At 36.5% G+C, this 25,818-nt stretch overlaps 1 protein-coding gene across 1 annotated transcript in view; it reads right to left on the reverse strand.

Annotated features, from left to right (window-relative positions):
• Positions 1-933: 933 nt before the first annotated feature.
• LOC150109067 (protein HID1) overlaps positions 934-25,818 on the reverse strand; it is a 423,878-nt gene continuing 398,993 nt past the window's right edge. Inside the window, exons 17-19 of the mRNA XM_090405286.1 lie at positions 18,043-18,305; positions 17,441-17,599; positions 934-1,346 (exon numbers count right to left, since the gene is read on the reverse strand). Of these exons, the coding sequence (XP_090261412.1) occupies positions 1,283-1,346; positions 17,441-17,599; positions 18,043-18,305 (486 nt within the window). The 3' untranslated portion in view covers positions 934-1,282. The remainder of the gene's footprint in view (positions 1,347-17,440; positions 17,600-18,042; positions 18,306-25,818) is intronic.

Genomic DNA, 25,818 nt, shown 5'->3' on the forward strand with positions numbered 1-25,818 from the left:
GGGGTATCTGTAAAAGTTAAGTTTGTGTGCAGTTAAGAAAAGGGTGAGAGCTAGATTTTTCTCTCATAGAACCATGAGTAAGTGGAACAGCTTGACTGTTGAAGTAGTGAATGCATCTAGTCTGATGAGGTCTGACAGCAGGTGTTGGCAATGTGTGTTCCCCCCCCCCCTCTCCCAGGAGATCAAATAATAATATTTACTACTCTTCAGTAGAATATCATATTGTCTTGGTTATAAATTTATTATTTTTTTTTTTTTTTTGCAATTAGCAGTATGCATAATAAAAGTGTAGTAGTAGTAGTCAAAATTTTGCATGCTAGTTTATCTTGACTTTTTTTTATAACTAACAAAATTCTGTTGTTTTCATTCATATCTTTATAGATGATTCATAATATGAATCTGATTTAGCTTCTATCAATGCGAATGCCAAAAACAAAAATAAATATTCATTTTTTTTATTGAAATAATACAATTTCAAATATAAAATTATTGTATATAAGGCAAAAAAAATGTAGTTGCTTTCATCTTTTATTTTTTAGTTTTAATTTAATATAGTATTACTCCTAGCAGCTGTATTTTGTCACGTGGACTGTGATTTAAGTTGTGAGAAAATTCAGTTTGCTTAAAATAGCACTGTAAGAGAGTTAGGCTTGGTCTTTTCCATAATTTGTTATGATGTATCATTTTGTTATAGTGGTGTTTGCTATAGCATGTATCTACTGTACATAGGATTAAAAGAAAGAATAGTTGTGCAACATAATGCAATTTCACTTGATAAATAAAGTTTATCATTTATTCGTTGAATAACTTATTTGACGTGCACTCTACATAGAAAACTAAATTTAGCAACATATAACTTTAAGACAATACAAAGTCACTACATTTAAAAATACATTTTGATTTGATTTCCCCCCCCTCCCTCCCCTGCTGGCAACTAAAATGCTATTAAAATAATTTTTGAAACGAGTGTTTTAAATACATAAGCAACAACCATAACCAAAATTTTCAGGGTATCCTGATCTAAATTTATAAGATCTTTTCCCAGTGTACTATTCAAAATTTGTTCAATATAGTCTTAATATAGAGATATAAAGTTCTGGCATTAAAATTCTCTTTCACAGAATATAAACATTCATACATATTTTATACATTTTGTTTTCACTGATAAAAATATGCAGTCAGGAATGCAAATAACATTAATTAAAATAAGATCTACATTTGATTAAGAACTGAACTGAACAACAATGCAGTGAACATGGAAGAAATGTCTTTCCTTATTACTTCACAGCCTTTGTATTTCAAACAACTTCAGATACGTATCATACCAAATTGGTGGATCCACATTCCTTTAAAAAAAAATTAAATACAATGAATATTTTCATAATGAGATCAAGGAGGGTGCATATATTTCAGATAAATAAGCAAGTCAAGCACTGATATATTAAGAATTTTTCTTTTTAATAAGTAAGCCAGCATATAGTGGTATTAATAATAATTGCATTTACCAATTAGAAGTTCATTTTATTTTGTAATATATGATAATGCATTAAAGATAAAGGAAAATAATACATAAAAAATTAACAAATAGCTGCTTAATGATATTACTTGAGAAGTCAACATAGTTATTCTCAATAGATGATACATGAAAATGGAAGAACAGTCAGAAATGTCTGAAAACAAAAAACATAAAATACAGTTTTGTCCTCTCTTTTCTGCATTTAATCAAATTCTTTATTGGGTGGGACAGAACATTGAGTTCAATGTTCTGTCTTGGCCAAGTAATCTATCTGCATATTCTGCTATGTTTGCCAAGGGATTCACAGACTAGTTTGTTTTGCAAAAACCATAAACCATCTCACTCACTTTCAGTTGAAAAGGGCATCATCATCATTAGTGATTGAGCAATATGTAGAGACTATTTCTTTTATGTACTGAAAATATGATTTGGTTTTAGATATTACAACAATCAATAAATATAAGAATATAGAATAATGCAGTGAAAGCACAAATAAGATATTTAGTATCTCTATTAATTTGGTATACTTCCATGTCCCACCACCCTGCAAGAGCATAAAGGTTGTTGGATAAAACAGTATACTATCTACTCCTCCTTCAACCAAGGCACAAGATCACAGCAAAATTATTGCCCTCCTTTATATTCAAGGTAAATCAGAAAAAGTAGCTAAAGTTCTATGCAAATGTAACTTCCATACTACCTTCAAACCATACATCTAATCAGCACCTTTCATCTGTTCTCCTAAGGATCAGCCTAATCGTCTTGCACATCCCAGAGTATATAATGTTCCTTGGGCCTGCAACTTAGCCATTCTGGAGAGACTGGCAGATCTATAAACATCCACCTTGAAGAAGATAAAAACTACATCCACAATCATTTGTATGGCAAGTCAGGACTGGTGGACATTCTTTCACATAGGGTTAAATGAAAGAAGACAACTTTGCTATATAGAAGTTGTAAGTCTGAGAGACTATTTTTAGAATTAGCATCAGCTATGAAGAACCTACATCCAACCTCAAACAAATACAGCTACATTAATCTGCCAAAAAGCTGGTAGGCCATAATTCAAAGACCACAATTAACATGACTTTTTATCCAGAGATGTGGCTTAATTAGATCAAGGGTTTCTATAAGTAGTACTGGTAAATTTATTTAGCGAATGATGTACACATAGAAAGTAATATAGGTAGAACTGTTACATAAAACACAAAAGGCATCATAGTTTAGTAGTCAGATTCTGAATCCATAATAAAGCTTCAGGTTTAACATCATAAAAGTCCATATCAGTTCCAGGATAAGAGAACACAGGAGAGTTACCAACAATATGGATCTGGGCTACATTGTCACAATCACAGTAACAGGCCAGTCCGTTTCCATTTGTGGAGCATCTCTTTGCATCTCCCACTTCCTGTCTTGACCTATAGTGAAGAGGAAAGAGGTTTTGCTAACCACTTGGCAAGTTTGTAGGTTTATATATATATGTGTGTGTGAGAGAGAGATCCACATGTGAAAGGTCACAAGACCTATAGCAGATTAGTGCCACTAGTGGACATGAGGATAAGAAAAAAGGAAGAATCAGTTCACATTTTGTTTGAATGGCTGAAGGTTGCATTCTTTGAGGAAGGCAGAGTGGGGGGGGGGGAGACTGTTCCAAAGAACAGAAGTAGATGGAATGATAGAGGAGACAGTGAAGCTGTTTCAGTGAGTTTCAAGATGGATTGTAAAAGGGTGTTGTTAGCAGTGGCTCCTGTTCTAATGATTTTGGAGGAAAGTGGCAGAATAATAGTGGCCAATTCAGCAGCACTGCCCATGAGAGTATCTGTAGAAGAGGCACAAGGCAAAAACTGAACGTCTGTGAGAGAGGAAGTGAATATATGAGGGATCATTAATTAGCTAGATTGCCCTCTTCTGGATAGAACTGAGCAATCTTAGAGAAGATTTTGGTGCACTATTGAAACATGGGAGCAATATTCCATGGTTGGGTGGATTTAGGATCTGTGTAGAGTTAGTAGCTGCAAAGGCATAAAATAGTGTCATGTGCAAAAAAAGTACACCAAGTGTTTTGGCACCTGCAGAAGTTATAGTTGAAATGTGTTTGTTCCACAAAAGATCAGAGGTGTAGGTCAGTCCAAGAAGGGGAAATCTGATCGTGTTTAGATATCCAGATACTGTTGAAGGTAAGGAGAGGGGGGGGGGTGAGCGCTTTCTTGTGAGAGATCAAACAAGACTGAATTTTGATGGCATTGAAGTCTACAAGGCTGTTCTGCCCCACTTGGATAGAGCTAGGAGATCAGAGTTCAGGCCACTGCTCATGGTGGATCTTGAGGATTGTAATACTTGAGCAGTACAAGGTTCATCAAATGAAAAGGAGGAATGGAGTGTAGTCATTGGCAAAGTTATGGATAGGATTGGAAGTCGGTGAGAGCAGATCATTTATATACAAGAGGAAGAGAGTGAATGAAAGAATGGAATCCTGTGGCACTCCTGCATTGGTAGAGAAATCTGAGGAGAGGAAACCATCACACGTAGTGGGCAACTAGTGAGCAGTTGCAGAGTGTGGAAGGCAGACCCTAAGTTGGCAGTTTACTAAATAGACCCCTGTACCAAACCTGATCAAACCCTGTACCAAGCCTTTGAAATGTTGAGAGCAACTATGTGAGTTTCCATGTTGTAGGGTAGATGCCAGTTGTATAGGATAGATTGAAGAGGTGATAAAGAATAGGTGTTAGTTCTGGGGCACAAACTTTTAACAATAACTGGGATATCATCAGGACCAGATGCCTTATTTGTTTCAGGTTATTAAGGATTCTTTGGATTTCTGGCAAAAGACTATGAGTGACATGGATAGGCAGGGAGTGACATGGTTCTTGGTGGAGTGGAGGGAGATTTGCTCAGGTCATCAATGCAGGAATCAGAAGAGAGGAGTGATGGCAGTAAGTTGGCCTTGTCTTTAGGTGAGGTAACTACAGTACCATCTGGATGCATGAGTGGTAGACACCTGGGTGGGCAAAAGTTGCACCCAATGCCCTTCGATTGGAATAGGCCTAAGTTCGATTCTCGTCGCGACGGGAGGAATCTTTATCTGGTCGATTTCAATCGATGGTGAGTTAGCCGATCTCATACGGAGGTAGCAGGGTTTTTTCTCCCGGAAACTCGGGTTTTTCATCCCGCATACATACAAATCGGCCCTTCAGAACACACGCAATTTACAGACAAAAATTACTAGTTGTGTTGGAGGTGGACGGTAGATGGCGTTGATTCGTAGTAGAGGTAAGGTGTAGAGACAGTTGTAGATGTCCTCCCGCGATGAGTCTTTGGACTCCTTGGAGGTATCAGGAATAATAATAATAATGCCCTTGGCAAGAGAGACTGCCATTTGGGCAGGAGGTGAGTTTGTAGCATTTGGCCCTTTCAAAGTCTGATTTGGATTTGGTTGGTGATTCTTTTACAGGGTGAGCTGCAGTATAGGCAGAGGGAGTAGCTGGAGTCTTGGTCTTGAATTATTTGTGGTATGCAGTGTTTTTTTTTTTTTTTCTGTTACTGCATTCACACAGTTTTTTGAGAACCAAATATTGGATTGTTGCTGTGAATTTGGAGTGGAACAAGGAATGAAGGCTTTCATTCCTGTGAGCATGATTTCTGTTATTTGCTCTGAGCAGGTGTTTGGTCAGATGAACTGAAACAGTATTCAGAGCATGGGAAGGAGTAATAGAAGTCAAGGAGTTCATCCCATTTGGCACCCTTCTAGGGCCAAGGGAAACAAGATTAAGAATTGGTGGGTGAAAGTTGTTGTTTGGCAGAAGAGACTTGTATGAGGTTGTGATCTGAGTTGTCAAGAGGAGAACTGATATCCACAGTATACTTGGAAGGGGAGCTTGTTAGGAAAAGATCAAGTGCATTGTCAAATTGGAGCAGGGAGGGTTGTCAGGTATTCTGTAGGGAGATTGATGATTTGTGATAGGTCACTGCTAATGGCAAACACCTCAGCATCCCTGCTTGGTTGATTAGTGAAACTGGAGAAAAAGCCAATCTGAGTTGTGGATATTGAAGACCCCAAGAAGGACGGCCCCACTGTTAGGGTATTTTGACTGTAGAAAGTCAAGCTTTAGAGATAGATAGTTGAAGAGGTCAGAGTGGTTAATGGAGTTTGGAGATAAAGAGAGAGAGCAAGTAAAAAGGGCAGATTGGTTTGGTGGGGACTATTTTGAGCCAAAGCAGATCAAACAGGGGGGGGGAAAGAGATTCAAGGTTTTGCAATTTCTAGCATGGTATGTCAGTTCTAATGAATGCACAAGTGCCACCCTTGTGGCAGAAAGAATTGTGTGTGTGTAGTTTAGGCAGTTGAGGTACTGTATGCCCACACTTCGTAAAGCTGACCTTGGCTTTGTGTCAAAAAGAGTCAATTCATGCTGAAGGGGAGAAAGAAATAATAGATGCATGAATTGGCCACCAACACGCGAAGTCACATGCTTTATACATAAATTTTCCCACTGTTGTACAAGCAAAATAGTTACCACTTTAAGAACTAGAATTTTCATAAAAGAAAAGCTAATTTTCCAACTTATAATAATAAACACTCATCCCACGAAAAACACATTGATTCCCCTATTATCGGAATGGATTCTCCTTCTTTTGACATGCGCAGAAGTGTTGAAGGGTCTCGCATCTGTGGGCATACGGTAGACGGGTTGTTGTGGTTGTGAGTTGGAGTTCTGATAAGAATAGTAATTCTGGATCGGATCTTCATTAGGATTCTTCAGATATTATGATTAGTTTAGATTACATATGGGCAACCCCCGGCCTAATCTATTTCAGCGAAGTTTGTCTGAATCATGGTGGGAGAAAACATGGTGTGTTCTACTAACTCGCATTAAGCTGACGTCATATGACTTGCGCAAAACACACTATGTTTTCTCCAACCAAGGTCTCTTTCTCACTTTGACTAGCGGCGTGTGTGAACATGTTCCAATGTGTCAGTTTGGTACTTGGGTTGGTGTTGTGCTTTGTTCAGTGCCTGCATTGATGTTATGTTCTGTTCGGTGCCTGCGTTGATGTTATGTTCTGTTCAGTGCCTGTGATGTAGAAGACAGTTTTGTTTGACAGTTCTGAATATCGCTTATAAATTTGGGACAATGTCAGGGGTTATTGCAAAAAAAAAGAAAAGTAGATGCAGAGAATCGTCAATTTCAAGACAACTGGACGGAGGATTATTATTTTATTCTGAATAAAGGTTTGCCTGTATGTTTGCTGTGCAATGAATCCATATCCATCAACTTGAAGAGACACTTTACTTCGAGACATGCGGATCACCCAAAAATTGATGGACAACTACGAAAAGATGAAATACAGAAGTTGAAGAACTTGGGTACCCAGCAGCAAATGTTCAACAAGCAAAGAATGATCACAGCATTGTCAAAGCCAGCTTTGTCATAAGCGAAAAAATCGCTAAGCATTCTATGTCATTTGGTGAAGGAGAATTTATCAAAGAATGTCTGCTGGATGTTGCAAGTATAATATGTCCTGAAAAGAAAAAAGACCTCAAGAATATTCGTTTGTCGAGACGTACTGTTGTCCGACTGATAGAAATTATGGCTGATGATATCAAAAAAAAGTTTAAAAGAGAAGATTGATAGATTAGAAGCATTTTCAATTGCTTTGGATGACAGCACCGCTGCCTCCGATACAGCACAACTAGCAATATTTATTCGAGGAGTTGATGCGGATTTCAACATTACAGAAGAATTATTGGGGCTTCGGCCGTTAAAAGGAACAACTACCGGTGGAGATATATTTGAAACAGTCAATACAATCTTCGAGAGATTTGGGTTAAATGGAGTTCACTACTGGCATATGCACTGATGGAGCCCCCCCTGCAATGGTTGGTGCGCAGAAGGGATTTATTGGAATAGTTCATGAAAGAGCAATAGAACTACAGATCCATCTGGAAAATTTAACAAATTTTCACTGCATTATCCACCAACAAAATCTGTGTGCAAAATCGATTAAATTCACAAATGTTATGGAAGTTGTAGTAGCCAGTATTAACTTTAAGTCACGTGCACTTAATCACCGCCAATTTAAGGAGTATTTGGCAGACCTATTTTCGGATTATGAAGATGTGTCTTATTACTGTGAAGTGAGGTGGTTGAGTAAAGGTAAAATGTTAAAACGATTTTATGATCTGAGACAAGACATTGCAGATTTTATGGACATAAAAGGAAACACAATTAACCAAGTAAAAGATGATGAGTGGGTGTGTGATTTAGCATTCCTTGTAGATGTCACCGGATACCTAAACGAACTGAATCTTAAATTACAAAAAACAAGGACAATTGGTTCATGAACTGCATGGACATGTCAAAGCTTTTTGTAATAAACTAAGATTGTTGGAAAGTCAGATAAGAGCTAAAAATTCTTATCATTTTCCTACTCTAGCAACTCATAAAAATATCCCTTATAATTGTTATGGAGATGAACTGAAGGCATTAATAGAGCAATTTGATACAAGGTTTGCCGACTTCAAAAACAAAGACTCCACATTCGCTATATTTGCTCGTCCGATGGATGCTGATGTAAATAATGTGCCAGAAAACTTACAGATGGAACTTATTGAGCTTCAGGCAGATTTAGTGCTAAAATCACAATTTAACAACATTGCTTTGACTGATGTTTATAAATTTTATTTGGTGGAAGAAAAATATACAAATTTACACGCCTTTTCAAGAAAAATCATTTGTCTTTTCGGCAGCACATATATGTGTGAACAGTTTTTTTCGAGGATGAAATACAATAAATCAAAAATTCGGATAAGAATAACGGACGAAAATTCTATGCGATTATCCTTAAATAATATTAATGTCAATATTGATAGTCTTGTAAAAACTTCTGGATATTTATAATATCTCAGGCACCTACTTTTCAATCTACCAGTATATTATATTTGACTCTAGTAGCAAGACTTATACGTTGGTTAGACATAACTGGTAATTAGTTTACGGAATTAACAACGCATATAAAGTATATTAATTAAAGGTAACTTTAATGAATAACTTCTATATTTCGGCAACGTCACATTGCCATCTTCAGGAACATAAAGATATGGTATGTGCACTCAGGTACTAACACAAAGCAAATGAGGAAGAAAGCAAGAAACTAATATTGTTCCTAAAGTCCTAATGGTGCCCTCTTGCGGGCTAATTTGGTAGTCTTGGCAGTTGGGCTGAAGTTCTCATAATGAAAGTTTCCCAAATTTTCCAGTACAGCCGCTCTGGGCTGGCAGACCATGCCTTAGATACCCACCATAAAATTCGTTGGAAGAAAACAAAAATAATTCATCGCAGCAAGTTTAAATACGAAAGATTATTCAAAGAATCTTCAGCAGCTCTAAAAAACGTTCCTAACCTCATCAAATTTGGGTGCATGAAACTGCCCCAAATTTGGGAGACTTTCATTATGAGAACTTCAGCCCAACTGCCAAGACTACCAAATTAGCTCGCAAGAGGGCACCATTAGGACTTTAGGAACAATATTAGTTTCTTGCTTTCTTCCTCATTTGCTATGTGTTAGTTCCTGAGTGCACATACCATATCTTTATGTTCCTGAAGATGGCAATGTGACGTTGCCGAAATATAGAAGTTATTCATTAAAGTTACCTTTAATTAATATACTTTATATGCGTTGTTAATTCCGTAAACTAATTACCAATTATATTTGACTATTATAAAATGAGTTATATAACAGACAAAACAAAAAAGTATTAGCAGTGAAATAAAAATAGAAATGGAAGTAGTGGATTGGCCAATGCACTAGAAACAATAAGCAGAGCAGAAATTTCAATAATGGTTTTGATATGAATCTCAGAAGGAAAACAGAAAGGCTGAAATTAACTTGGCAAAGAATGACAGAGGAGGAGGGAAAAATAACTCGAGGAGAGAAAGTGGGAGGATCAATTAGTTGCAGGAAATAGGGATAATAACTAAGAAGCTGGATCATAGGGCATCAGGAGATAAGAAAGTAAGGTTCTCCATTAAGAACAGTTGATGTTTTCCACATTCTGATTTTTTTCTGTGTTTTCTATTGCTAATTTTTCATAACAGATATGTTGCAGCAGTTATTCAGAGTCCTGAACACTTGATGTGGAATTAAAAAGTTGAGGATAGTATCTAAATTTTGATATCTAAAATATACTATGGTATTAGCTCATTAACTCCAAGGATCTAGCTTCTTACTGATCTTATCAGTAAGAAGCTAGATCTTGATAAATATATCAAGTCTGAAAAAATAATTTTCTCTCTTATGATGAAGGAAACTTGTAGTGAAATCAGTTACTATCAGTATAGAAAAAAAAGTCATGAAGGTTAATTTGTGGACTTTATCAAGAATCCAACAGTGATTCTTAAGCCAAGTATTCTAGTAAATCACTGACTACTTTTACTGTAAGAATCATCATCATCAAATTCCTGCCATGTAGCCTCAAGGGGTGTACAGGATATGATAGTACTACATGAAAAATTAACATTTTTACTAACTCCGTATCTACAATTTTCCTCCAAATCAGTCTGTTACTTGTCAAGACTCCAACATTATCAGATCTTATATATCTATCATCTAAGGCATTTTGTACCGTATCAATCCATCTACATCTTGGACTTCCTCTGGGTTGTTTTCCTGCCAACCTGGCAGAGAACACTTGTTTTGCTAATCTTTTCTCGCCCATTCCAATACCTGAGATTAGCTCTGCTAACGCATTCCTAGATGCTGACAATGTCAAGTTCTTTCCTAATATCCTCATTTTTAATATGATATTGCCATTGATGCCATCTGTTCACACATCAAAACTTTCTCAGGAATCTCATATCTGTGGTCTCTAGTCTTTGGTCAAGTGTTTTACTTCTGATTCAGCTCTCAGATCCATAAGTTAAAACTGGTTTGAACACTGTCTTGTATACAGCTAATTTAGCATTCCGACTAATTTCTCTCTTATTCCATATGAATTTATTCAATTGACTTCCTACCATACCAGCTTTGTTGATTCTGTTGTCTATTTCCATATTTAATTTACCGTCTTCACTAAAAATCGTGCCAAGTAGCTGAAATGTTTTACTTGTATCACAAGTTCTCCTTTCATAACGCAGTTGACATTTTCAACGATTCTGCCTATTTTCTTTGTCTTTTTATTGCTGACCTTCATACCATATCTATTACAACAGTTATTCAATTTAGTCAGGGAATCTTGCAGACTTGTAACAGATTTATTTAGAAGTATAACATCGTCTGCATAAAGCAAAGAGCTGACATTAACATCTCCAATTTTGATATCAGGTTTAATACCACTTTCCTTCATAATATGATCCATATAGATAATGAATAACAGAGGGGGATAATGTACATCCCTGTTTCACACCAGATTTAACATTAAACCATCTTCCTGTACTTCCTTCAATCTTAACTACTGATTTACAACTCAAATAAAGACTAAGTATTGCTTGATATAATGCCCCATTGACACCATATAACTGTAACATATTGAATAGCTTCTCTCTCTTGGCACCTTGTCATATGCCTTTTCCAGATCTACAAAACTTAAATACAGATCTTTATTATATTTCCATGATTTTTCGACTATTTGTCATAAAGTGAAGATCTGATCCTGACAGCCTCTATTTGGCCTGAATCCAGCTTGTTCTTCATCAAGCTTATCTTCCACAATTCTTTTCAACTGTTTCTCAAGTATACTGGCATAAATCTTGCATGGTACACTCAGTAGGGAAATACCTCTATAATTCTCACATTCAGTTTTATTTCCCTTTTTATATATGAGTACTATGACAGCTCTACTCCAATCATCGGGAATTCGTCCCTCTGTCCATGCCTTCTGAAATATGCAGTGCAGCCACTGTAAGACTTTTATACCACCACACTCAAGCATTTCTGATTGAATATCATCTACTCCTGCTGCTTTTCCACATTTCAAGCCTTTGATTGCTTTTTCTACTTCAAGTATGGATATGTATTCCTGACTGTATGCCTGTTGAGTGATTTTTACCACTGTGCTATCACTGCTTGTTTCATTTAGCAATTTTTCGAAGTAATTACTCCATACTTCAAGGATATCTTTTCCTCCTGTTTTCATGTCACCTTTATCATCTCTAATTCCTTTTACAGCACTCTTTCCTCCATTTCTGACCTTCTTCAACAACCTCCAGAATATTTTGCCACCTTCTTGATATTTATTTATCAATCATTAAAACCAAAATTCAACTTGCTTTTAACCTTAGTTCAGAAATGAATATTATCTGCTACTTACACTTGACAGACCTACTCAACAAAACAAAGCCTTCTAAATTTGAAGCAGGTGTTAAATCAACTGAATAGAAAAGCTAAAGCACTTTGAAAATAGTGATAGTTCTTGTTTTTCTTCTCTACCTCTTTTGCACACACCTCTAGAGGTTACAGCAGTATTCAACTGATTTTGACCAAAATATAGCTGTTTCTTACACTGCTGAAAGTCTGAGAATTTCAACATGAAAGGACATAACAAACTTGCAAATTTTGGTTTTTAATCCAGTATACAGGCAAATCAGCCTTGAGAACATGTACAATTTACAGACAAAAAATATTGGTGATGGTACTGTGTGGATGATGACGGTAGTAGTTGTTCTGGGTAGTTGGTAGAGGAGTCAGAGAATTGTAGAGGTGCCATTCCTCGATGAGTCCTTGGAGGTGTCACGTAATAATAATAAATATTTGAGGGTGGGGGGGGGAGAATAAATACAGTTGAACCAAAATGGTTCAACTGTGCTGAAATGTCCAGTGTCTTTTTGGAACCATTCTAATTGCAAAAAATGCTACTGGCACGGCTACAGTCTCTCATTTTTTTTTAGCCAATTTCAACAAGTTATTTTTTAAGAAAAAACTGGTTGAAATAAGTAAAACAAAGTGGCATTGCATCAGAAAAATTAAAGCATAACTACTGAGAACGCAGACATTGGCTGCAATTTAGAAGTAACTACCTGGTTGAGAATGTAAAGTATCCCATCACAAAAAAATCAGCAATATCGCTGTTGCTGTTAAGGGGCAACAATCCCACTAATAAAAATAATGACAGTAAGAAAGGAGTCACTTTTGAACTCCAACCTCCTGCTTCTTCAGTACTTTCCTCAATTTTTTTATTTAATCTGGAGATTTTTTGTTATGAAATTCTTTACTTACACTAAGGTAAAATATGAAAGAAAACAAGATCCGGTCAATAAAGAGCCAAAAGGGTGGGGGGGAGTTATTCAATTGGAGGATATTATGAGTCTATCCATTTTTTATTACCAAAAATGAAGAAGTTTATAAAGTTACCAGAGAGCCTACAAGAATATAACCTTCAGTATAGTAGTTGCCATGGTTTGCACTATTTAAAAGAACATGAATTCTGTCCAAGAGCCTGTATATTCACCTTTTATTAGTGCACTGATTAGGTTTCACTGGATGACAGCTTCTTGATACAACAGCTGTTTCAAACTGTTGGTTCTTATCAGAGACCAGACAAAAACCCTCTGCTCATTATCATAGCAATCCTATGTTAGAAAGTTAAATTCAGAATAAGTAAACTTCTTGGTAGGCATATAATCAAATAATGAAGGGTAGAGCTAAATGACTTCATTTTGACATATTAGAGTCATTTAGTTGGAGGATATTACGAATTCATTTTTTATTGTCAAAATAAAGGTACAAAAGTTTCAAAATTTACCAGAAATCTTATGAGAATATAACCCTTGGCATAGGAGTTGTGATGGTTTACATACTCCTAGACAGAGTTCTTGTTCCTTTAAATATTGCAAACCATAACTCCTATGCTGAAGGTTATATTCTCATTAACTCTCTGGTAAATTTTGAAACTTGTGTTTCTTTATTTTTGGCAATAAAAAATTGATGGCTTCATATCCTCCAGTGAGTGGTGGAGACGGAGAGTTGTAGAGTAGGTGCCCTCCCTCAATGAGTCTTCGGACTCCTTAAAGGTGTCACATAATAATAACATAACATATTTGAGCATGTTGAAGTGGTTTACTTTTGGCCACCTGCTCCTATATGCTTATTGCTAAGAAGCATTTAAATGTAATGAATTAAAATATGATGAAAAGTCAAGGAAGTGACTCTAACACAAGTACTGTACCAAGTCATTTGGAAATGGATACAATTAATGAAAATATAACAGCAAAACTACCATGATATATAAAAAAAAATTATACATATATTCAATTAACAACAGATGAACTTATCTGCAATTCTTTTACAAAATCATAATTTAAAAATTATCCATCTTTGGTGCTGAAGTGTATACTTCACATAACAAATGAGGTAAGAAACTCCTGGAAAACAACTAACATTTCAATTACCAAGTGTGACATAATCCAAAACTATCATGGGTTAAAGTTACTGACATTAATGATAAACACAATGATTAAACCAACTCTTTGAATAAAGAAAATCTACAAGCTTTTGAAGTGGTTCTCATACTGCACTTTTGTTACCCTTACCAAGCAAGTCATCTTTCTTATCTAGTCTATGCATTCCTCATGTAACTGATTATTACTACTCATCTTGTGCTGTCTCCATAATGCTTTCTTCTTCATCCCTTCATTCATCTATTTCACACCTACCTTATTTAACTTCCTGATCTTCGGAATACTTGCAAACATTTCCTCTGCCAGACAGTTCTTGAGTAGACCTCAAGCAGCATTAATCTCCTTTCCATCCAGTTCCTCATTCCATGTTATAACTGAAAACCATTACAAGCCTATAATTTCATATATATCCCTTTCTCACAGAAGTCCTAGTAGCTGGTCACCACCTAGGTGATCACTTCATCGTCAATCTCATGACCATCCAGAGGTAGATTTCATGCCCATTTATAAATAACATCCTCTAATCAGATGTTCAAATTCAAGATCCTTGATCCTTTTCTGCTCTGCTATGTATGCCTAAAGTTGGTTATAACAAAAACTCGAGAAATTCAATCTCTTTGTCCCCAGATGCTATCTCTTCATTCCCGTATATATTTCCAGAATTAAAATCACCCATATCTCCTGATATCACCCTTTTCTTATTTGCCTCTACATTTCCTTTCCACTACTCTCTACATTGCCACTTCTGTAGCAACATCCAACTAAATATTTTATTCTGTCCACCTCTACCTCACACCATATTGCCTCAAAACCACTGCCACTAATTTGCCCCTTGCATCTCCCCTGCTACCATCAACAGTATTCCTACTCCTCCTTTTCTGCCCTGTCTGACTTCATGAAAACGTTGCATCTCTCTCTCTCCATCATTATTCCTGTCATGATGCCACATCCAATCGCATTTCACTTATTATGGCAATTTTGAGGTGAATAAACTCAATCAATGCAACAATTTCATTCCCCTTATTTTGTATACTTCTCATATTAGTAAATAATCACAACAGCTCATTTCTGGTTCTTTTACGTCCCACTTCTCAGATGTGACTCCTGCCTATCCCCCCCCCGCCATTCCATCACCACTGATCCTACAACCCTCCCCAGACAGAACACACTCCTCCCACATCCCTAGCCATCTCAATCCTTTCTTGTTCACTTATCATATCAACAGCCAAACTTCTTATACTGTTTTCCTATCCATCCTGTCTCCCCCCCCCCCTGCTCTCTCATTCCATTCACTCGTGCTGCTTATGTCTCCATCCACAAGTCCTTGTATCCTATGCTATTGCTCTTTCACATCACCTCTCACTTCCACAGATCTATTCACAGTAGTCATTACTCTCCTTTTCAGCAACAGTAGTTTCTCTGCTGATTCAACCTTGATTAGTTATTCACATGTGATATCATTTGATGCTGTATAGTCACTCCCCATATCTCACTGGGTTTTGGGAGTGAAGCCTCCTGCTAAAAGAACTGGTAGGGTAACAGATGCCCTTTCCACAAAGACAATCACAAATATCCATGCCCCCTGGTGGGATCTGAACCTGCAGCTTCTTGGCTAGAAGGCAGATACACTAACCACTTGGCCAACCAAAACCATTTAAATGCAGTTCTCCCCCCCCCCCAAACCTCTCTCTCTCTCCTAACCAGTTTAAATCCCTCAAGTTTATCCTATATGCTCACAAAATGCTAGATCAGACCTATTTCTTCTAGATCAGACCTTTCTTCTCACACAGGTCCACTAGCTACTATTCATGACTATTTTTTCTTTCCTGTTATTATTATTATTTGACACCTCCAGGGAATCCAAAGACTCATCGAGGGAGGGCACCTGCTCTACAACTCTGTCTCCACCACTCAATCCACCAACTGACTGCAACTACACCAACGCCATCTACCGCCAACCACCACCACTACTATTTCCACAGACAATCACAAACATCCATGCCCAAGGCAGGATTCAAGCCTGCAGCCCTTTGGCTGGAGAGTGGATAAGCTAACCCACTCGGCCAACCACGCTGGCTGTTATCATTTACTCTCCTCAACAACCTCATGATTCCATTCTCATATTTCCTTAGTTCCCAATGAAATCATTCATGTCTACTACCATTTGCAGTTTGTTTTGCTCACTTACCTTTATATCCAACACCTCAATCTCTGCTCATTCTGCCTCCAGGAAAATAAACCTTGTGCATGTCATTCGTCATACCGCTAATAACTGAATCTTCATACTGCCACTCTTGAATCATTTGTACCTCTTTAACATGGTCATCCTTAATTCCATTCTTCCTCACTCTTTCATGCATATCTATAATTGTTCCCATTTCACTTTGCATATGCTTCATCTTTTGCCTATCTTCACTAACTCTGCTTTCATGTCTCTTGAATCACTTTCTTACTGCCATTCACTCTTTCCATCTTGTCAGATGCATTTTTTCTCATTGATTTTCATGCCAGCTATTTTACCAGCAGTTGGCTTATCACTCTCATCATCATCAGCCTCTTCGGGTTAACTGAAAATCACTTTTTGAAATCATTTTGAAATGTCTACCGGCACTAATCTTCCATTCGAATATTTATAAAATATTATATCAAATGAAAGTATCATACCATACTCAAAGTAGATCAGATAAATAAAAGAACATAAAGATTATATAAATTTCATAGAAATAGGTCTGATCTAACTAACTATATTACTGTTACAATTCATATAGTTCATGGGAGGAAGAATAAGTTTCTACCTGGATGTTTATATAAACAATAGAGAAAAAGAGAATTTTAAAAATCTGCAGAAGCCTTTAGAGAAATAAATAAATATAAACATAATATTTTAAAAACATCCTAGTGCCATCAATGAAGAACCAAATAAATTTATGAAAACCAGTTATTTTCATAAATTTAAACGTGTTCTTTAACTGTAAAACTCTAAACATATCTATAAGCAACATAATCATCTTAATATCTTACCGAAAATGTACTCTTGCAGAAATGTTTCAGCTATAGTACTATGAGGGGTGTCTTGAAAGTTCCGATAAACACCCAGACAAAAATGATTAAAGCAACTGATATATCCACAAGGAAGAATAGAGTTATGAAGGTAACTTATGTTCTTATATTCTTATATCCTCGTATGTTCTTTCTAGTGGTTATATCAGTTGCTTTAATATAATTTTTATTCTAGGTGTTTATCAGAACTTTCCAGACCTCCCCCATACAACTCGAGGCAGTCACACCATATTAAAGTTCGTGCTTTCATACCATAGATTTATTTTTGCACCCCAAAATATATTGGAGGATAGTTATGTATTCCAGTGGAGAATTATAGTTGATATGTTGTCAAAGTAAAGCTTCTGTCAAAATAAAAAGTAATAAGAAGAAATTTTATATAAAGAATAAAACAAATGTTGCTATTTGCAGTTAGCTGCAAAATCTCTCTGGTAACTTAGGTTTTATACTTTTTTTTTTTCTTTCTGCTTACCGTAAGTAAATGACACCCCACATATAAATACGAAACCACATGGTTGTACCACTATTGGCTTGGTATTTGCGGATCAAAATGGGATGAGGTACAGGCAATAGACCAACAAGTGTGCCATGCTGAAGGAACTTCAGAATCTCACTTTCATCAGTAAGACCCCTAAAAAAAAACAGGAATGCACAGTACAAAATTAAGCTTCACATTTTTCTACTCTACTGAACTTTAATTTCAGTAGAAATTAAAGTTCAGTAGAGTAGAAATTAATTACCAAAAACTTAAAAGATTAACTACCAGGAATCATAGCTAAAGAAATACAGTAGGTAAAATAAATAAACTACTTTTTTTTCCATACTCCTCTTTTTGATAAACATATAATAAACTAAGATTTAAAAAAAAATATATAAGAGATTATTCAGAAAGGCATCGACATAAAAAATTTTCAGTGAATATTTCATATAATTAATTTTTAATAATTACTGTTATCAATACTTAATTATATTTTACTACATGTATAGAAACACTTATACAGTATTTTAATCCGAAATCTGAAATATATTTTATATACAAATAAACTAATCTTTTAGTTTATTTATAATACTCACTTATCAATACAAATCTTTTCAACTTGAGGGACTAGTACCTGCAGCAACCTCATTATAGTATGAAATGGAAGTTTTTGTTTCCATGACAATACCCATTCTGATGTTGGAACCCACTGTCCCTGCAAGCCACCTACAACTGAATCAGCACTATAGTAATCTCCTGCGGAGTTAGCCCTCACACAATGACAGTTAGAAGCAACAGAAGAAGCTACTTCAGACTCTGAGGAAGCGTTTGAAGACACTGGACTTCCAGGTGGTGAAGGCTAATTATGTACATGAAACAAGGACTCAGTAATAACCAATCATATGAAACTGTTTCTCAAAAGAAAAATTATTGATTAAAATAATCTATCAGAATTACTACTAATAATAAAATTGCATGCACACTTGGTTTGTTCAGCAGAATTAACACTAATAAAATTATATATTCATATATATTCAATAATTAACATTAAAAACTTGTGCAGATTTTACTTACTGATGTGATGCAAAAATTCACAATTTTTTGTAGTCTACAGAGTACATAGGTTACTAAAACATTTTCCAGCCTTGTAGGAAGAGCTGTTAGCATACTTGCTCTCCAACCAAATAGGCTGTGGGTATGAATCCATGAACAATTATGTTTATGATTATCTTCAGGTTAGAGATGAATTTCAATGCATTGTGTGAGTTCACTCTGGAGTGGCTTTAAAAAGTTTGGTCTCTAGAGTAAGATTATCAGATTATATCTCTGAAAGTTGAGGCATGGGGCCAACCACTTTATCATTGAGACGACTGCAGTTGCAAGAATAAAAATATCAACACCATAAAAGGTAGAAGAGGAGGAGTAAGAAATAAAGAAAAAAATCTCTGAAGTTTAATGTTGTTAATTCCAAATGTTGCCCCTTCTCTAACTTTACAGACTGAGCTGGAAGAGAAGGTGAATTGTTTGCTGTCAGTAATGATTAATGCTAACTGCTAACCTACATACAGAATTAGATAATCCTCATCATTCTCATAACAGCCTGGACCTTTTCTTAACTAGCTCTTCCTCCAGATACAATATTAGCTCTCCTCTTAGCAACTCTGACCATAACCTTGTCTATGTTTATTTTTCTACAGATCATTCTTCTCCAAGCTGATCTCAGCCTCACATTCTGTAGCACTACAATGATACCAATTAGGATGATCTTCAGGATTTAGGATTTCTATGGCTCTTTTCCATGATCAGATTATTGTTTCTGCTCAGATCCAATAACTGAAATTATTGTAACTGCTCAGATCCAAGCATTTGCTCAGATCCAATAACTGAAATTATTGTAACTGGGATGAATGCCTTTATTACTCCATTCCACTCAAAACCTCCAATCCTTATTCAAGCCTTGGTTTTCCAAAAATTGTGCCAAAGCTGTCCCAGATCAAAATTAACACTTTGACCGCCATGTGCAACAAGTGTGCCTCACACATACATTTTCTGCTAGAGCCATGTGATACATATCTGTTTCACAGGTTAACTTGTTATTATTCCCAGTGGCCTGTGAAGATGGAAAAAAAATTAGTATTGCAGCAGTTAACGTGTTAAGTATATGCCCAATGGGGGCAAGGCTAAATCCTCTCACCTAGCTTACACTGCAGCTCATAACTACAAAAAAAAAAAAAAAAAAAAAAAAAAAAAAAATCAGCAAATCAAAAAAGGACTTTGTATGGGCCAAATGCACTAAACTTGCCTCCTCCTCAAATGGCACTCAAGCTCTCTGGTCCTTTGCCAAAGCTGTTGGGCAAAACCTGGGCCCTCATATGTTTCCATCTCTCTTTCTCTGATGCTGATAGCAATGGTAACATATCCTACAGATAAAAGCAGACTTCTTGAAATCAGTCGTTTCCTACTCTTGTTTAGACAATCATGGCAAATCTCCCCCTACTATCCATAAATGATCCTTCAGTATGACCTGATCTTTCATTAGAAGGATGTCAGAAAAATACTTAAATAGCCTTGATATTAACAAATCTTCCAGACCAGATGGTATGCCTTCAGTTGTACTAAAAGCTTGTGCTCCAGAATTAACATCTATCCTATATCGTTATTATGATCAAAGTGGCAGATCAACTGAAATCTGGATGGAGTAATATAATGGTTTTATCCCTTTCCTAGAATTTCTAAGCCAGGTCAAGCAGAAAAAACAAGAATTCTGTGCAGAGTCTGCTAAGTCACTCCTACTGTCCTTGAGGCTTGACAAGTGCAGAGCACCACCCGTCTCATGGGATGGACTGTCTGGCTTTGGCCAACCAATGGTACAGGCTATTTTCTTGTATCAGGGTTAGCATCCCTGATAAGTTTTTCTTGCTCAGTACAACAGAAACAATTATAAAGGAATTTTATAATATCCTCACTTAGGATAGTACTAAAAGGAGCACCATCACTGTCTATATCATCATTGTCTCTACCTGCTGTATCTTCTAATTGTGTAGGTATTTTCATACCAAATTTATTACAACAATTATTCAATTTAGTCTGGGAATCTTGCAGACTTGTGCTGGATTTATTCAGAAGTATAATATCATCTGCATAAAGTAAAGAGCTAAGATTAACATTGCCAATTTTGATATCAGATTTAATACCACTTTCCTTCATAATGTGATCCATATAGATAATGAATAACAGAGGGGATAATGTACATCCTGTCTCACACCAGATTTAACATTAAACCATCTTCCTGTACTTCCTTCAATTCTAACTGCTGACTTACAACTCAAATAAAGACTAAGTATTGCTTGATATAATTCCCCATTGACACCATATAACTGTAGCGTATTGAATAGCTTCTCTCTTGGCACCTTGTCATATGCCTTTTCCAAATCGACAAAACTTAAATACAGATCTTTGTTATATTTCCATGCTTTCTTGACTATTTGTCGTAAAGTGAAGATCTGATCCTGACAGCCTCTATTTGGCCTGAATCCAGCTTGTTCTTCATCAAGCTTTTCTTCCACAATTCTTCTCAATCGTTTCTCAAGTATACTTGCATAGATTTTGCCAGGAACACTCAGTAGGGAAATACCTCTGTAATTCTAACATTTAGTTTTATTTCTCTTTTTATAGATGGGTACTATGAGAGCTCTGCTCCAATTATCTGGAATTTGACCCTCTGACCAGGCCTTCTGAATTATACAATGCAGCCACTTGTAAAACTTTTATACCTCCATATGTGAGCATTTCTGGCTAGATTTCATCTACTCCAGCCTTTCCACATTTCAGGTTTTTGATGACTTTTTCTATTTCAAGTATGGATATATATTCCTGCTGGGAGTTTTCTACCACCATGCTGGCACTGCTTGTTTCATTTAGCAGTCTTCCAAAGTAATTATTCTAAACATCTCGAATATTATAATAATAATAATAATAATAATAATAATAATATTCTATAATATCTTTATCTTCAGTTTCCATATCACCTTTATCATCTCTGATTCCTTTTACAGTACTTTTTCCCCTCCATTTCTAAGCTTTTTCAATGGTCTTGAGAATATTTTGCCACCTTCCTGATATATTTATCTATGGTCCTCCCATGACTTTTGTTTAGTAGTTTTACACTGTGCTTTGCTTTCTTACATTTTTCTCTAAGGAGATCCCTTATCATTATTTATCAATTCATTAGTCAATTCAATGTGAATTAACTAAAACTCTATGTTGGATATTTGATAATGGAATGCACACTGTTTCCGACTTTCTTGAAAGGAAGAGATGGGAAAGACTTCTATATCTTACAGTCAATAGGAAGCAGTTCAGTGGTTTGGAGAGGGTTTTGTCTCAACATTTTGAGTAGATAAAGGAACAAGAATGTTGCCTGGATGAGAGTATATAGATCTGGTCAGGGCTAGGATAAATGGCCTTTCTACCAAGACTCCTCACCTACCTCCTTTCTACCTAATTCCTCATATAGCTTGTGGTACGCATAATACAGATACTTCATATAGAGCTGAATGTGGGTTCAGAGAGACTTTGAGACATATATCTCAATGTTGTTTTAGAGCCCACAACATTAGAGTTAAAAAAAAGACATGATGCAATATGTACCATCATAAAGAACTAGCTAGAACAGAAACAATGGTTAATGAGAAAGGAACTAAATATCAGGACTCAGGGGTAGGCATAAAAAATCCTGATCTTCTGACATTAAGAGATGTAATGTTGTCATCTTGGATATCCAAGTCTGTGGATTGAACTGAGACCTAGATATAACAAATAAAAATAAGACAGATCATTGTGCTTCTAATCTGGGTATTTAAAGGCATTGTTTAGAAGAATATGGCTCACTGCTGGCTTTTTTTTTTTTTTTTTTTTGCTATAACCATCTCAAATAGAGGTGTGTGGTGTGTAAACTCCTATAAGGATGCATGGATGTTAGGTGCCCAAGATATCAAAATACTTTCCCTCCAAGTCCTTCAACAAACATTGGTCACATCAACAAATGATGAATAGGATACCTAGGGAAGGTGTTAGTTAGGATTCGACATGTAAAGTATATGTCAATGGTATGCACACTATATGTGTGTGTTTTACGTGCTAATTATTGTCCTAGTGTTAGGGTACTGTAATATGAAGAATTAAAAATGAAGCTTTGTTTGAAAGACTCTTTGACTAATCTAATGAGATAGGACGTTATATATTTCTCCTGCCATACTTAATTGTTTATTTAGCACTTTATAATATAATAAGAGCCTGTGTAGCTCAGTGGATGTGGCGTTTGCATACCACAGTGCTTAATTGCATGAAGGAAGACTTTGTTTCGAATCTAGTCGCCGACTAGAGGAAATTTTGGGTTTGTCGATTGAGTGGTGTAGACAGAACTGTAGAGCAAGTGTCCTCCTTCGATGAGTCTTTGGACTCCCGGATGTTTAGCACGGATGGAAGAAGGGTGTGTGCAAAGTGTGACCTGAATGAGGAACTGATGAATGCAAATATGAAATTGATGACAGAAAGTGTTAGTAACGATTGTGTCGCGAGTGCACGTTTGAAAGAGAAGGATGGTGAGAAAGAAAGGCAAAAAAATGTTAAAAAATCAGGAAAAAAGAAAAAGAGCAATTTGAAAACCGTAACGGATGTTAAAAGGTAAAGGGACGAAAATGAGGCAAGAATGGTGGAAAGAAACAAAATTGAGAGAACGAATGAAAGTAGAAATGGCGTGACGCAGAAATCGCAAGTGAAAAAAACGAAAGAATAAATGATAGCGAAAAAAGAATGAATGATGGCGAAAGTTGGAAGCATGTTGGACTGAAAGTACAGAAACAAAGAAAGAGGAATGAGAGTAAAAGTGAGAAGAATGATAGCGATAGTTGGACGCATGTTAGTCCAAAAGTACGGAAACAAAGAAAGATAAATGAGAGTGAAAGTGAGAAGAATGATAGTGAAAGTTGGATGTATGTTGGACCGAAAGTATGGAAACAAAGAAGGATGAATGAGAGGGAAAGTGAGAAGAGGGGGGGTCGAGAGTTAGAAAGTTAGAAAGATTTAATGATAGAGAGAATGTGTCGTGAGATTTGGAAAGTGAATTGGAATGGATGAGGCAAGAAATGAAATGGATGCGGAATGAAATTAAGAGAATTCAGGTCAAAACTATTAAAATAAATCATGATGGCATGAAAGAGTTAACGAAAGATGAGCGAGTGGCGTTGTATGGCGACTCCATTATTAAAGGTATGCTAGAGGATAAAATGCACAAGGTATATGATTGAGGCATTGGATATGAGGCGAGAACGAGCAAAAGAGTAAATAGCATTAATTGGTACAAATGATTTGAGAGAGAACAAAGAGCATGTCAGAATGAACATCAGGAGGCTGCTTGGAAAGATAAAAGAGAATAGTGTGACAGGAAGGGTAGTCAGTGTGTTGCCTAGGTATGATTGTGGTGAAATGAGGCAGAAAGCAAGGATTATGAATGATATTCTAGCTGAAATGTGTGAGGGGATGGGAGTACAGTTTGTTAATGTGTGGAATGAGTTTGAGGGTCGAAGTATGCTGTATGGAAGCGATGGACTGCATTTGAGTGGTTATGGTGTGAGTCGCTTGGAGAGACTGCTGCTGGAAGGCAGAGAAGTGAATAAAGAGAATGAATCAGATCAAGAGGGGAGTGATGTGGAAGGGCAGGAGAGTAAGACAGGAGAGATTGAGTGATGTGGAAGAGCAGGAGAGTAAGACAGGAGAGATTGAAGAAGTGGATATGAATGGGGAAGTGAGTGGTATGAGTATAGAAAATGGGTGTGCACGAGGAGCAGGGAAACAGGGAGGCTCAGGGTGGACAGGGGTACATAGCGTGAGAAAGATGGATGCTCCAAGAGGAGGTGAGAGCATGTGTAGGCAGGAAAGAAATGGGATGACCAAGGATCAAGAGGAAACAGATGGAATTGAAAACAGTTCTAAAATGAAGAAGCAGAAAGGGAAACGGCCCCAGTCCAACATGGAGAGATCACATCGAGTGAGTGGTTCATTCATGATTTATTTTTCACGCTATTAACAACAGCACAAACACTTTTAACAACAAAGATGTTTTATTAACGCTTATATTTCGCTGATTTTCAACTCAGCATCATCAGAGCACAACACACATGTAAACGCGACAGTGAGTGAGTGAAACGATATAATTGCAAAAGACAAAAGATCTAAAGTCCTATTTTTGGCACCCTCTAACGAAAAAAAAAAAAAAAACAGCAGTTATCCAGGAGTTTTTCTTAGGATAACCGTCTCCCAAATTTTTGGCAAATTAATGCAACCATATTTGTTAAGGTTGGGAGAATTCTTCAAAGCCATTGCTGACTCAAAAAATAATCTTTCAGATCTATAATGACTCCTAAATAGCACATTCGTTTTCCTCCATCTAATCCTGTGTGAAGGAGTGTCCAAAGCGTGGTCTGCCAGTCCCGACTTGCCATAGTAATAGTAGCGAATGTATTTTTCATGTTCTTCCAGGCGGATGTTCACTGATCTTCCTGTTTGCCCATAATAGGCCAAATCACAGTCAAACGGAACTTCATACACTCCTGGGTGTGCTAAAGGGTGAAGTTTATCCTTAGGTGAGCGGATTAGAGTTGCCAGCTTGACATGAGGTTTGAAAGTGGTGCGAAGGCCATGTTTCAACAATACTTTGGCTATCTTTTCCGATGTAACTCTGATATAGGGAATAGAAATGGTCATGTTGTATTCTTGTGTATTAGGGGAGGGCAGAGTAATGGGCCTATGTAGTATTTTATCTATTTTATAGGGACTGTAGCCATTGGCTAAGAACGTATGACACAGGTATTGGAGTTCAGTGGTCATAGCTGTATCGTTAGAACAAATGGCTCTGGCTCTGTGTGTAAGTGTTTTTAAAATGCCGTACTGTTGGACTGGATGATGATGTGATTGTTTATGTAGGGATCTTCCTGTGTGTGTAGGCTTTCTGTAAATAGAAAAAGATAGTGCACCATCTGAAAGGCGGGTGACTAATGTGTCAAGAAATGGTAAGCAGTTATTTGATTCTTTTTCTACTGTGAAGTGAATTTTGGGGTGTTGGCTGTTTAGGTAGGTGACTAAAGCATCCAAAGTCTGAAAAAAGAAAAAAAAAAAAGAAAAAAGTCCGAAAATTACTGAAAAAAGTGACATCATGGCCCAAAGAAATCATCAGGAAAATAAAACCAATTCATGTTAAACCACCCCGTATTTATGGATTACCAAAAATCCACAAAACTAATATTCCCCTACACCCCATAGTTGATAGCATAGATAGTCCCACATATAAACTGGCCCGGCATTTAGCCAAGTCG

The sequence above is a fragment of the Typopeltis vanoorti genome, chromosome 2, assembly GCF_054136105.1.
Source record: "Typopeltis vanoorti isolate ZY-2024b chromosome 2, IOZ_Tvanoo_1.0, whole genome shotgun sequence".
NCBI classification, from domain to species: domain Eukaryota; kingdom Metazoa; phylum Arthropoda; class Arachnida; order Uropygi; family Thelyphonidae; genus Typopeltis; species Typopeltis vanoorti.